This window comes from Macaca nemestrina, chromosome 15 (assembly GCF_043159975.1).
Source record: "Macaca nemestrina isolate mMacNem1 chromosome 15, mMacNem.hap1, whole genome shotgun sequence".
Taxonomy (NCBI): domain Eukaryota; kingdom Metazoa; phylum Chordata; class Mammalia; order Primates; family Cercopithecidae; genus Macaca; species Macaca nemestrina.
In genome coordinates, this window is record NC_092139.1 from 99910026 (window position 1) to 99923407 (window position 13382).

General features: G+C 41.7%; 1 protein-coding gene across 7 annotated transcripts in view; it reads right to left on the reverse strand.

Moving 5' to 3' along the window:
* Positions 1-13329, reverse strand: part of LOC105494007 (solute carrier family 5 member 4) — a 59913-nt gene extending 46584 nt beyond the window's left edge. Inside the window, exons 1-4 of one of the 7 annotated variants that reach the window (XM_071080474.1) lie at positions 13106-13329; positions 10420-10801; positions 9574-9657; positions 1293-1410 (exon numbers count right to left, since the gene is read on the reverse strand). In XM_071080474.1, the coding sequence (XP_070936575.1) occupies positions 1293-1337 (45 nt within the window). In that variant the 5' untranslated portion in view covers positions 1338-1410; positions 9574-9657; positions 10420-10801; positions 13106-13329. Of the gene's footprint in view, positions 1-1292; positions 1411-5354; positions 5400-9573; positions 9686-10419; positions 10802-11412; positions 11654-13105 lie in introns of those variants that run through there. The other 6 variants (XM_071080472.1, XM_071080471.1, XM_071080473.1 and 3 more) reach the window with 6 other exon arrangements.
* Positions 13330-13382: the final 53 nt, after the last annotated feature.

A 13382-nucleotide genomic window follows, 5' to 3' on the forward strand; every position in this document is an offset into this window, starting at 1 on the left:
CATCGCAAGTTTGGAAATGTTTGAAAAGCACATGTATAATGAGAATTGTAGTCTCTTTCTTCTCAGAAAGGAAATCACAAATAATTTATATAGAATCTTAATATTTCCACTTACTGACGTACTACAACTCAGATACACTTCCTTTGCGTTAGTCTTTGGATGACGTAAAATCAAATTTGCTTCCTTGCCAGCTTTGGTGGCTCACACCTGTTATCCCAGCACTTTGGGAGGCCAAGGTGGAAAGATTGCTTAAGACCAGTTCTGGCAATATAGTGAGACCCTCATCTCTACAAAATAGTTTAAAAATTAACCAGCCTTGGTAGCACACACTGGTAGTACCAGCTACTGGGGAGGCTGATGCAGGAGGATGGCATCAGCCCAGGAGTTTGAGGTTACAGTGAGCTGTAATTGTACCACTGCACTCCAGCCTGGGCAACAGAGCAAGATCCCGTCTCAAGAAAAAAAATTTGCTTCCTTAAATTATGTTTTTGTTTTAGATGACCTCCAGAGAATCATGAAACTGCAAGGAGGATGAAAAGCAAGAGGAAATATGAAGGAAACCAGATTGATTAAATTATATATGGATCCAATAGTAATTATTTGTTGTCTATTTTTTGGTAAATATTTTTCATATTTCATATCCAAAATGTAGGCCACACACTTTGGGAGGCTGAGGTGGGTGGATCACTTGAGGCCAGGTGTTCGAGACCAGCCCAGCCAACATGGTGAAACCCCCTCTCCACTAAAAATACAAAAATTAGCCAGGTGTGATGGCACACGCCTGTAATTCCAGCTCTGCGGGAGAGGCACGAGAAACGCTTGAACCCAGGAGGTGGAGGGTTCAGTGAGCTGAAATCATGCCACTGCACTCTAGCCTGGGTGACCGAGTGAGACTCTGTCTCAAAAAAAAAAAAGAAAAAACAAAACAAAAACAGAACAAAATGTAGGCCACAGATACAGCTCTCAACTGTCTCTTTTAAGACCACATCAATACAAATAAGAATAGTAACAGATTCTGTTACAAGTGTTTATAAATTGTCAGGGGAGAACAAAAGAGAAAGGATCCGCCTTGGGGCAAAAGGAAAGGCTCCTACAGAAGAAACACTTCATCAGCGCATTGGGTGCAGGGGAGCTTAGCCATTTAGCCATGTCATTCAGGGATAAAGGTTTCCAGGGAGCAGGAAGGGGGAAACTTTGCCTTTGAATTTAAACTAGTATAATTTGTAATAATCTTGTGGGGAGCAGGTAGTCAGGATATCCTCAGCTATTAAAAAACAGAAATGATGACTAACCGAGTGGTCATGAGATGCCAGGGGTCCGTGGCTTTTGGTGGGCATTTCAGAAAGTAGAATGGGAACAGAAAGCTTGAATCCGGACCGGGTCTCTTCGTAAACTTCCACCCAGCGTCACCTGGAGACAGAGAAGAGGGAGGCAGCTGAGAGAAAACCCCAGGTAGTTTCACTATCACTTCACTCATCAAATGTGGTTAAATATGTCTGCAAGAGTCATGCAAAAACTAAAACCTATTCACACTTCACAGATTAAGCACAAGCTATTTACAAATATAGGGAGTAATATTAATGAAATTAAATGTACAGGAATGATTTTGTCTGAAAGCAAAGAAAAAATTATAAATATTGGCCACAGGTAATGTCCTTGAGATTTTTAGATACAGCTAACCCTTAAACAACGTGAGTTTTAGAGGCACTGAGCCCCCGGCAGTCCAATATCTGTGCATAACTTTTGACTTCCCAATAATAAGGATGAATTGGAAGCTTTACCATAATATCAAGTCAGTTAACACATATTTCGTATATGTGTTATATACTGTGTCCTTACAATAAAGTAAGCTAGACAAAAGAAAATGTTCTTAAGAAAATCATAATGAAGAAAAAATATATTTACAATGTATTATGTGGAAGTGAATTCAACCTCTTCTAAACGTGTATCTTTACAAGAGTAAGTCCTTTTTGATAAACGACTGGTCTAATGAATGTGGTTTTCTCTGAGTAAGTTTGACTAATTTTCTTAATCAAACTATGAGTTTTTATTTTCATGATCAAAAACAATTTGAAATTAGCTCCATTCATAACAATTTTGATGCCAAATATTTTGTTTGAATAGTTTCAATCCCGATCCCAAATCTTATCAACACCCACCATATACAAGACCTAATTTAGAATTATGTGGCAATATTTGTCCATATCACCTTTGAAAACCTTTCAGTGAGGATGATCTCCTTTGTGGCAATCTGCTTATGACTTCAGTAAAAATCTAATATATGGCATAATTAAATCAAAATCTGATTGGATTAAGAATGATAAGCAGGATGTGAATAAGGTGGGAGGAGGGATACTCTACACAAAAACCCCTTGTAAGTGGAGCTCCCTCAAACTGAGTTGTCAGTGGAAGCAGTTGGAGGCCAGGGGACAACCTAGCAGAGCAGAGGTGAGAATAAATTAAGAACAAAATTAAAATTTTAACACAGAAAATGTTATTTCAGCATGAAATCCATTTTAAAATTGTTTTTAAGAGACAGGGTCTCCCTCCATCACCCAGGCTGGAGTGCAGTGGGACGATCACAGCTCACTGTAGCTTCAACCTCTTGGGCTCAGGTGATCCTCCCGATGTAGCCTCCCAGGGAGCTAGGACTATAGGCACATGCCACTGCACCCAGCCAACCTTTAAAAGTTCTTGGCTCATGCCTGTAATCCCAGCACTTTGGGAGGCCGAGGCGGGTGGATCACAAGGTCAGGAGATCGAGACCATCCTGGCTAACATGGTGAAACCCGGTCTCTACTAAAAATACAAAAAAATTAGCCGGGCGTGGTGGCGGGCGCCTGTAGTCCCAGCTACTCGGGAGGCTGAGGCAGGAGAACGGCATGAACCCGGGAGGCAGAGGTTGCAGTGAGCCAAGATTACGCCACTGCCCTCCAGCCTGGGCAACAGAGTGAGACTCCATCTCAAAAAAAAAAAAAAAAAAAAAAAAGCAAAAATAAAAGATCTTAACAACATCCTTTACATTCTCTATTTCTCATTACATTTTCCAAATCCATTGTGCATTTTACGCTGAAAGCACATCTCAATTCTAGATGCCCCATTTCAGGTGCTCAAGAGCCACATGTGGCAGGACAGTCCAGTAGAGACACTTTTACCACATCAGTTTCCCAAAGAAAGAATCCAGTCCTGGCCGGGCGCGATGGCTCATGCCTGTAATCCCAGCACTTTAGGAGGCTGAGGGTGGCGGATCACGAGGTCAGGAGATCGAGACCATCCTCGCCAACACGGTGAAACCCCGTCTCTACTAAAAATACAAAAAATTAGTCGTGGCGGGCGCCTGTAAGTCCCAGCTACTCAGGAGGCTGAGACTGGAGAATGGCGTGAACCCTGGAGGCGGAGCCAGTGAGCCGCACTGCAATGGTGGACAATGACTGCAGCAGACAGTGCTGCTTTGTGGCCATCTTGCTGACATCACGTAGAAGGTGCACCCCATCATCTGGTCCCTCACCAGCTACCCACTGACTGCATGCAGGCTCTGGCCGTGCCCAAGTCCATAGGTGGGGTGGTGGTCAGCTTGCTGTTCTGAACCAGAGAGTTCCCCCATAGGGCGTGGCTCTCAACAGCCTCACCACAGGCGCCATGGCTTTCCCACTGCACACCCAGATGGCTGTGCAGATCATCCTGGACTGTGCCCAGGCCACCTTCATCTTCTATGACAAGACGGTCATCTCCTTCAAGCACAGCGAGATCTAAGTGCTGACCCTCATCACCGATGGCATGTGCAGCATCCAAGCGTTCCACTTTTGACAAGGCGGTCACCAGCGTCCTCACCACCAGCATGGTCACCATGGAGCCTGTGTACCTGTTCCTGGGTTCTCACCTGGGCAACTCCCTCCTCCTCAAGAACACGGAGAAGCTGCAGGAGCCCCCGGCCAGTGCCATCTGTGAGGCTGCTGACAAGGAAGAGCCTCCCTCAGAGAAGAAGTGAGTGGACACACCATCAGCTGGTGAGCCAGGGACAAGTCCCTGTCACAGGACGACGTGGATGAGATTGAAGTGTACGGCAGCAAGGCCCAGTCGGGCACACAGCTGGCCACCTACCTTTGAGGTGTGTGACAGCATCCTTAACATCAGACCCTGCACCAATGCCGCCACGGGCAAGGAAAATAAGCAGCCTATCTGAGGCCATTGTTTGCAGACCCTTGATTTCAGGCATTTTGTGATGTGCTGGGTCAGTTTCACTTAAGTATGGTAAAAGGGGCTTGACAAAAACTGGCATGCAAAGGGGCTCTTGGAATAACACACACACAAAGACATACACAGTTTACTAACCAACTGGGCATTATTAAAATCCTCTACTTACCACAGCGTCGTATCACCTGTTCTGTCCCATACCTTCTCAATGAGACACTCAACTGGACAATTCCTTTAGAAAATATGGCACTACCTATGTTAAGGGACTTTTATACCTCATCAATGGTCTGTTTGATTCATTAGTTCTGGAAATGTGAGGTGAATCAGCAGTGATAGAGATTTGCACTGAAGTGGTTCACCTCCTGAAGGGTTCCAACTTTTCATGACAACACTCTTGCTTTTATCCTAAAATTTTTACTTGACACACGTTTTTGAGGGTTTGTCAATCAACTTCCTTATAGCTCATATCCATGATCAGATCAATAGAATGGCTGTGACTACACAGAGAAGTATAAACCAGAGCACAAATTTAATTTTGGAGTTTGAAGTTATCTAAATCTCTCCATTTAAAAAAGCATCCATTATATGTTTTCGGTCAACCCACAGGTGAATGCAGAGGGACTATTCTTTTAAATTACTCAAGGAATAGCCAATATTTCACATATACAACGCAATAGAGATTGCTAAATTAAGTCACAGGAATTGAGGAAGAATTGAGTACACAGATTTAGTTGCATACAAAAATAAAACAGGCACTATATATATAGGTGATGAGTAGGATTTATATAATTTCATAATTCTATTCTTACAGAAAGACACTAAGTTTTAAAAATTTAGTTTATATTACTTTTAAAAATTTAGTCTGGCACAAATTTTACACTGTTTGATGTAGAAAAGTTTGATAACTCAGGAATAGTAGAAATGAGGGGGATGGTATTTCTAATCAAGAATGGAACCTCTTTTTTTTTCCAACATGCTATCTTTGTCCCTTTTCACCCTGAAAATTTCATTATCAACTGTATTTGAGGAGCAGGTCATTTTTTTTCTGTTGTAATTGATTTTCATAAACAGAAAATAACAATTTGTGGGCTTGGGGTTCAGGCTTTAAAACCAAACATGTACTCTTATGTGACATAATTGTAAATGTAAAACTACTACACCTGTTTAGATAGCAGCAGTTGGACCCCCTAGTGTGGTGTGGTGTGGTGTGGCCTCTGTTCACTTTAATATTTTGTAGGACTTGTTGCCATGGTAATGTGGGGGGTATACCTCTTGCCTTCCATTTCAACCGTTACTCTTGAGAGTGGAGAGGTTGAAATTCATAGCGATCGCAGAGCTCTCAACTTTATTGATGGGAATTGCGGTGCTCTCAGCTTTATAACACGATTTCTTCCAGATGGGCCATCTAAATTGCTGATTGGGAGCTATGGCCATTTTGATCTTCTGACTGCTGTTTCTTCAGATGGGCCAGTTACCATGTACTCAATATATTTCAAATTTTTTACTTCCTCCTTCAACATTTTGTGTATAGATTTATAAATGTGTTTTATAGTTTTGTTGGAGTAATCAATTTGTATTTTTAAATCTTCCATCAAGTTAGTTGCCTTCAATTTAGAAAAATGTACTATTTCCTAATGCCAACTTTGTACACACTCTTCTGGAGAACAGGGAACGGAAGAAACACACCCACATTGCCTTCATCAGATCAGGAGAATCTTGATACGAAATGCAAGGTAGACTTTCCAGGAAAAAAGAATTAGAGGCCAAACTCTTCTGAATGTAGATGTCAACCTCTGAAGCCACATGTTACAGCAGTCTGAGTCTAGAGAGTTTTAGAAAGGCAAGAAACTGGAATTTCATGGCAGAATTACCACGGGGTTGATGACAACAGGATCACTGGCTTTTTGAGTGATGCCTGGGAAAGTGGTGAGAAGGGACAATGCCATTGGGTTAGTGAAATGGACATTTGGTGACAGAGGAAAGGAGGGCCTGACTGGGCCTCAGGAAGGTCCTGGGATGGGTTCTCCAGGCTGTAACGATGTCCATCTAATAAGAAAATGGGCTCTGCCCTCTACCTGGGCAGGGCCTAGGGATGCATGAGGACCTTGAATAGTAGAGCCTGAGTCTTAGTGAGAAAGGACATGAGCAGGAAGGTGCACAATCTGTGCTGGAGCAGCTGCCTCCCATTCTCAGCCAGGCCTTAGTCCAGGCTGCTCACACAGTTGCTGAGATCAGAAGTCAGTGAAACAGTGGGGGTCACAGACTCAACCCATTAAACCACATAGCACCAGTTCAGCAGGCCACATCCCAGTTAATTTCTATTAACTGCTCATCCAGGCTTGGTCAGTGGAAGGGAAGTTAATTCTTGGCACGGCCATCCTGTGGCAGTTGGTTTGTAATATCCTCAGTTCTGAGCCAGCTTGGGACCTAAGCCAAACAGTGGTCACTTGGAGTGATCAGCTAGCTGGTCATGGGGAGGCTCCCCACGAGGCAGCTGATGGTGCAAAGATGCTGGGGAAGGAGGTCACACAATTGAACTTGCCATTTTGAGAGGCTTTGTTTGAAGAAAACTGTCAGATTTTAGGGTAGGGTTAGAGACCTGCAGGCAAAAGGCTGTGTTATAATTTGAGATTTTGCCTCTGCCCCCTCCTCCAGGGCATCAACCTTCCTGAAGAAATATTGGGGCAGGAAGATTTGACAAAGCTTTCAGAAGCATTCCCAGGGAACCAGCTACATTCTTTTTTGTTTTGTTTTGAGATGGAGTCTCGCTCTGTCACGCAGGCTGGAGTGCAGTGGCACAATCTCGGATCACTGGAACCACTGCCTCCTGGGTTAAGGTGATTGTCCTGCTCAGCCTCCCAAGTAGCTGGGACTACAGGCGTGCACCACCACACCCGGCTAATCTTTGTATTTTTAGTAGAGATGGGGTTTCACCATGTTGACCAGGCTGGTCTTGAACTCCTGACCTCAGGTAATCCACCCACACTGGCCTCCTAAAGTGCTGGGATTACAGGTATGACCCACTGCGCCCAGCCTAACCAGCTACATTCTTATCCCATATCCATCACTCCTAACTGTTGTGACTCTTGGCAAGTCACTCAAAATGTCTACATTTTAATTCACTGATCTGAAAAATATGGGTTGTAGTCCCTGCTTTGCCTATCCTTTGGGGCTAGTGGGCAAAATTACCACAAATTCCTTTGTGGGGATCACAGGAAATCACAGATATTGTCCATGAGCTGGAAAGCATTATGCCCACAAAATGAGTGAAGTAACCTTCCACCCTTCACTGCCCTGGAGCTATGCAAGCTCCCTCTTGTATTCAACCACTACCAAGTATCTGGTTTATTCTTCCAGACACTTAATAATTGAGCCCTAAATGTCGTAAGACATTCATGAAGCATGCGTCTTCTTAAGGCTTTATCTGTATTGATTTTTGACCCCATACTATAGCATAGACCATATTAACATTTCCATGTCTCAGAATAGGGAACTGAGGCACAGAGGCGTTCACATCACTCTCCCAGGTATGTCCAGATTCTAAGTAGGATTTGAACCCAAGCCATTCTTAGTGTCTTGGATCTGCTGCCTTTCTGTATTGCCTCATCTAAATAGAGGTATCTGCCTGCACAGTCAGTCAGTTTGGTTTTAAATCCAACCAAACTTTCGAGATCTTCCTATGGCCCAACTCTGATTCAGGTGGCTTTGCTATGCAGATGGTGAAAAATGGGATCAAAAGCTATGTCTGTGAATAAAGTATCACTAATTTCTCTGTGGTCTTCTGCAAGCAAGATATCAACAGCTCTCTTTATTATAATACATTCCCTAGGATTTTTCCTCAAGAATATGAGGCTGTGTCCTCAGTGTTCCAGAAGATCTGCTGCCTGCCCCAAGCAGTGGATGAAGAAAAACTGCATCTGGACACAAGAGAAAATCCACCATGGTGGACAATTCATTGATGGTCATGTGGAAATTCAATTACTAAGTTTATTTAAGCAAATGATTCCACTTTACTCTGTGTTCCATGCTAGAGTCAAGAGTCTAAAAATGGTATGTCATATTCCTCTTTTATTTAATGAGTGCAAATTTAACTATATTAAGTCAACAAATAGTGGTATGATTACACATTGAGAATTAAAATTTTGGTTAACTTCTATGGTAAAGTACATCTCAAATGTTTAGAATTTGCTTTCAGTTTGGGAAATTATCAATATCGCTATTATAAACCTTTCTGTGCAGTTTTTTTTGAACATAAATTTACTTACTGTAACTAAGCAAACACTTAGGTTTATGATTACTTGCTAAGTGTGATAAGACTATGCTTTCCTTTGTACGAATTTGATGGAATTTCCCAGTGAAGCCATTTAGACTCAGTGGGTGTTTTTTGAAAAGTTTTTATTGATTCAACTTCTAAAATAGGTATGGATTTATTCATTTTATCTGCTCCTCCTTAGAAGACTTTTGGTAGTTTCTGCCTTTGAAGGAATTGGCCTATTTCATCTAAGGTATCAAACTGTAAGCATAGATTTATACAAACTATTTCTTTATTATTATTTTAATGTTAATAGGTTCAGCAGTAATGACTCCTCTTCAACAGATATTATTAGTATATTGTGACTCCTTTCTTTGCTTTGTTTGGTAAGCCAGGGTAGAGGTTTAATAAGTAGAGTGTACTATCTGAACTTTGCTGTATTTGGATCCATTCCGGCTACTATGAGAATTTTCTTGCTCACAAGACCTGTTCCTCTTGTACATGTGAGAAATGAATAATGAACTTATATTTATCACCAAAACCTCTTTGATTCATTATGAGGATGGATTACAGCAGCTTCAAGGAGACAATACCCAAACATGAATACTAGGTTTATCTAAACTAAAAAACTGAAGACTTTAAAAGAAGCCATTAAAGTGACTGAAGAATGTGGAACATTATTATTAGCTTCTGATGGAACAGGAATTTATAGAACACCTGGAAAATTCTCATCAAAAATGGCACCTAAAAATGTCATCATGATACCCAGGATGGAACTCATTAGTCACAATGACACACATACTGTATAACCTTGATCTCTCGACTGCCATAAAATCTTTCTTGCATGCAACTCAGAGTTTTATTCTGTAGTTTAACCTCTCCATTTATTTCTGTGCTCTTATTAAAAATTTAGTATTTTTAAAAATGTGGTTGCAAAGGGTTACGAAATTTCATTGTGATTATTCTTCCCTTAAGCGGAAAATCCCTAATCTTTCCTTAGAGATTTGGAATAGACCGCTACTTGCCTATCAATAACAAATTGTTATTGCTGCATTGGTCACCATAGAGATATGATTATGGTTTTTCTTTGAGTCTCCCCGATAGCCAGGTATGGCCATATGACGAACCTTTAAGCCAATGATTTGTAGGCATTGTGCTTTATGGAACTTCCACAAAGTCTTCCTTTTTCTTCCTTTCCTCCATCCTGGTATCTGGAATGAATATACGAAAGCAGACACCCTAGGCCACAAAGATAGCAGCACACTGTCTGCTGACTCCCTTACTAGACAAGTTACACAAGAACAGAAATCTTGTTTATCTTGGTCAAAGCAACCTCCACAAGACTTCAAAGTGTGTGTCATATGCTAAGGATGCAGGTATTGAATGAGTATTGAATGGATGAATAAATGAATTTACTCCAGACCCACTAATAAATAAGGTCTCAGCTTCCTTCACAGAATATAACTCTTGATTAATTTAAGTCACATTACTTCTATTTGCCTTCCTTTACTCTGCCAAACTTGCACCTGCCATAGAAGGATAGTGTTTTTTTTAAATGTGCTCCGAAATTTCCCTCAAAAAAATGTTTTAAAATCTATTTTCATAACAGTGCTTCTCAGTATATTCCTGCTTAGCAAGTTTTAAATTCTTCAGTTTTCATGGTCATGCATGCGTATTTTTGTGTATGTCTGCTGTTAAATGCAGGCACTGATTTGTAACAAAACAGACCTCACCTCAAGTCCGTAAGAATCATTCAAAATGCTATCTAATGACATTACTGGGACCTGAGCCAATATTATTATTTACATAGAATGCAGTCACTGCATCCTGAGGATTTCATTGGATGTTGGTTGCTGAAACTGAACTTTATCGGGTCTTTTCCCCTTCCACTGTGGTTATCCACATTTCAACATGTCACCTAACTGTCCTCAAACTTTACTTAAATCTTTTCAACTAAGTGGAATCTTTCTTACCCCTGCTCCTCTGCTTTTTGAAGCAACCCTTTTCTTCCTGCGATCACACTCCCTGTGGCCCCTTTTGTGGTCTCTCTTGTGGTCACAGGGTTTGTAAACATTCGTACTTTTTCCAACTACATATACTTTTATTCTTATTTTTCACTCTTCCCCCAGTTGTTGCTTTTTCTTTTAACTCTGAGGGAGTTAATTAGACCCCTCTTCAACTTCTGTGATGCACCTATTTATATATGAGCCGCTTGGTTTTGCTCAAATTGCTTTTCAGTTTACTCACTCTTGAGGAAAGACACTGTTTGGGGTTTGTACCGTGTATCGAGCTTTTCTAAAGTGCAGACTTCTCTATACGTAATTGCCTCTTTCCTAGAGTAGTTATCTGAAAAATCTATTGAAACAGAGAGAAACTGGTCATGAAAAGAGCTCTTTCTAAACCTCTCCTCTAGAAGAAATGTCTCTAGTCACACGGTGCTTCCTGCCTTCTTGATTTTGTATCAGTCCAAAGCTAATCTGTCCTCATTGTGGATTGCATGAACTTGTGCGTTCTTGGGCATGATGTGTTATTAATTCTCCCTTCTCTTCCAATTGTAAACATGTTTTCTTTATTGGTTCTTACCACTTAACATAAAAGTATACTCACCTTTATTCGGTGGGGGTTGGGAGGAAATGAAAGCTTTTTTAACCATATATCTGCCTTTAACTATTCCCCCATCTCCCTTTCAGCCAAACTTTTAGGAGGAGAAGCCCTCAGTTGATATCTTTACTTTCTCACCTCTGGTTCACTCTCTCCCCACTGCTAACACTCAGCTTACTCACACACATCCACAATCACTGAGTTGCCACAGGCAATGGCATTTGGGGCTTTTCTGCCTTCTTGGCAAAATATGACTCTGTTCATTGGGGTATTAGGTATAAAGTACCTACTGACCAGGCACTACGCCAGGTGCAGCCATCACAGAAATGAGAAGTAGACACCACCTCCATTCTGATGAGACTCACCAGATCAGCCATTTCTGATGAACACTCAGGTGCCTTGACTCTCACTTTCCACATTTGCAGGCTTTACTTCATGCCACGTACATTTCCCCATTCCCCAAGTCTCCTTTCTCTCCAAACCCCTCCCCTTATTAGACACAGCTTTTTAAAGCAATCATGGTCATACCCATGGCTTCCATTGTTTTCTATATGCTGTTATGACAATAGAATTTAAATGTTGTTCTTATATAACAGTTTTATTTTACGCGACACCTCATTTGTACAACCATAAATTCAAAGTTTCCCTAAGAAAGTAATCACTAAAAAATTGTCATATTCTTAGTATGTAAATTGTAGGAAATTTCCTTAATGGTTTGAGTTACTGTGTGTGTGTTACTTTTGAAAACATGAGTTGGGATGTCACAGCATGGACTTAGCCTACAGAGGTTTATATCCAATTTTCAACCTGAGGGGTCCATTTCAATGTGACACTTAAAGAGTTCAAAACTGTCTCATTCCACACACCTATTCCTCTTCCTACATTCTCTGTCTAGGGGAGAATCACTGCCATTTACACAGTCCATCAAACTAGGGCCTTAGCAGCCTGTTTTTCCTCCCCCTCTTCTTCCTCGTCTAATCACCAAGCACTTCCTGTTCTATCTCCCAAATGACCACAAAACTTTTCCTTCCACTTCAGTCACTGCCACTGCCTTTAGCCTTACTGTTCTCCAGACGAACATAGGGTCTCTTAATCAGCCCTACTGCTTTCATCAAGTCCTCTCCATTGTGCAGAGCGACGTCACTGCAAACACATCTGAGAGAGACTCCTCGCCCCTGTGTGGTTCAGTGACTCTCGTTTCCAGAATAAAATTCAAACTCTACCCCAGCACCAAATTTTGGGTCAGACAGATCTGCGTTTTTATTCCAGGTTGATTCACTGTCCAGCAGTGTAGCCTCAGACAAACCCTTTGTTTGCTCATCTGCCTGAACTCACTGAGGGTTGGGACTGTTTCACACGTGCAGTATTGGAACTTACAAGACACTTAATGTTGAATGAAGGGGAGGCATTTTAAAATCCACATCAAAAAACTGTTATTCTTTTAAAAAAAACCACTAATCTACTATGTCACTTCCCCTCCAAGCAGGACTTCTGCCCTTACTTTCTGATCATCGTGATCGGCTTGTGGGGATCCAGATTACTCAGGATTAAATTGTGGCCCCATCTTGAGCAGTCATGGAAACTTGGAGAAGCTACTTAACTTCTCCATTTAGATTGATTCTGTAAAATCCATAAAATGGAATGGTTTCTGGGGGTTAAATTAGTATGCCACAGTTGGAACACTGTCAGGCTTGCCAGACGTTTCCTATTCGTCTTCATCAAATGAGGACAGTGGTATCCCACTGTGTGGTTCTCAATTTTGTATAAGAAAAACATGCCTTATGCCTTGTTAGTAAAAGAAATATCTGAATATCCCTGCCATGGAAGAAACAGAGGGAGAAAAGAGAGTTGGTAGGTCCTAGCATTTCAGAACTGGGAAGGATTAATTCAGTCCCTATTTTGTAGACAAGGAAGGGAAAGTGTGATGTGCCCTAGGCTTTCATTCAAGTCACAGTCATCACTCTTTATTGAGAGTGGGACCAGGGCTCTAGGAGTTGCTATGGTCAAGTTGAAGACAAAAACTAACACTTGTAAGACAGGAGAGAAGCATTTACTTACCAAAGCAGTCAGAAATTTGTGTATAACTACATTTGGTGAGCAAATGAAAGCTGCCGGACTCAGAAAAACAGAGATGCTAATGGACTGACTTCAGTAACCAGGGTTTTCTATGGAGTTCATTGCCCAGGGTGACTTCCAACAACAACCCCCACTCCCCTGCACTTTTCTCGGGACTGGAAAGCTCAGGCAGCCCAGGACGAATAGTGCAGTCACCACAGATGGGCAGGGTGGCCACAAGGTGGACAGCAGCAGGGATGGGCATTGTGAGCCATTGGGT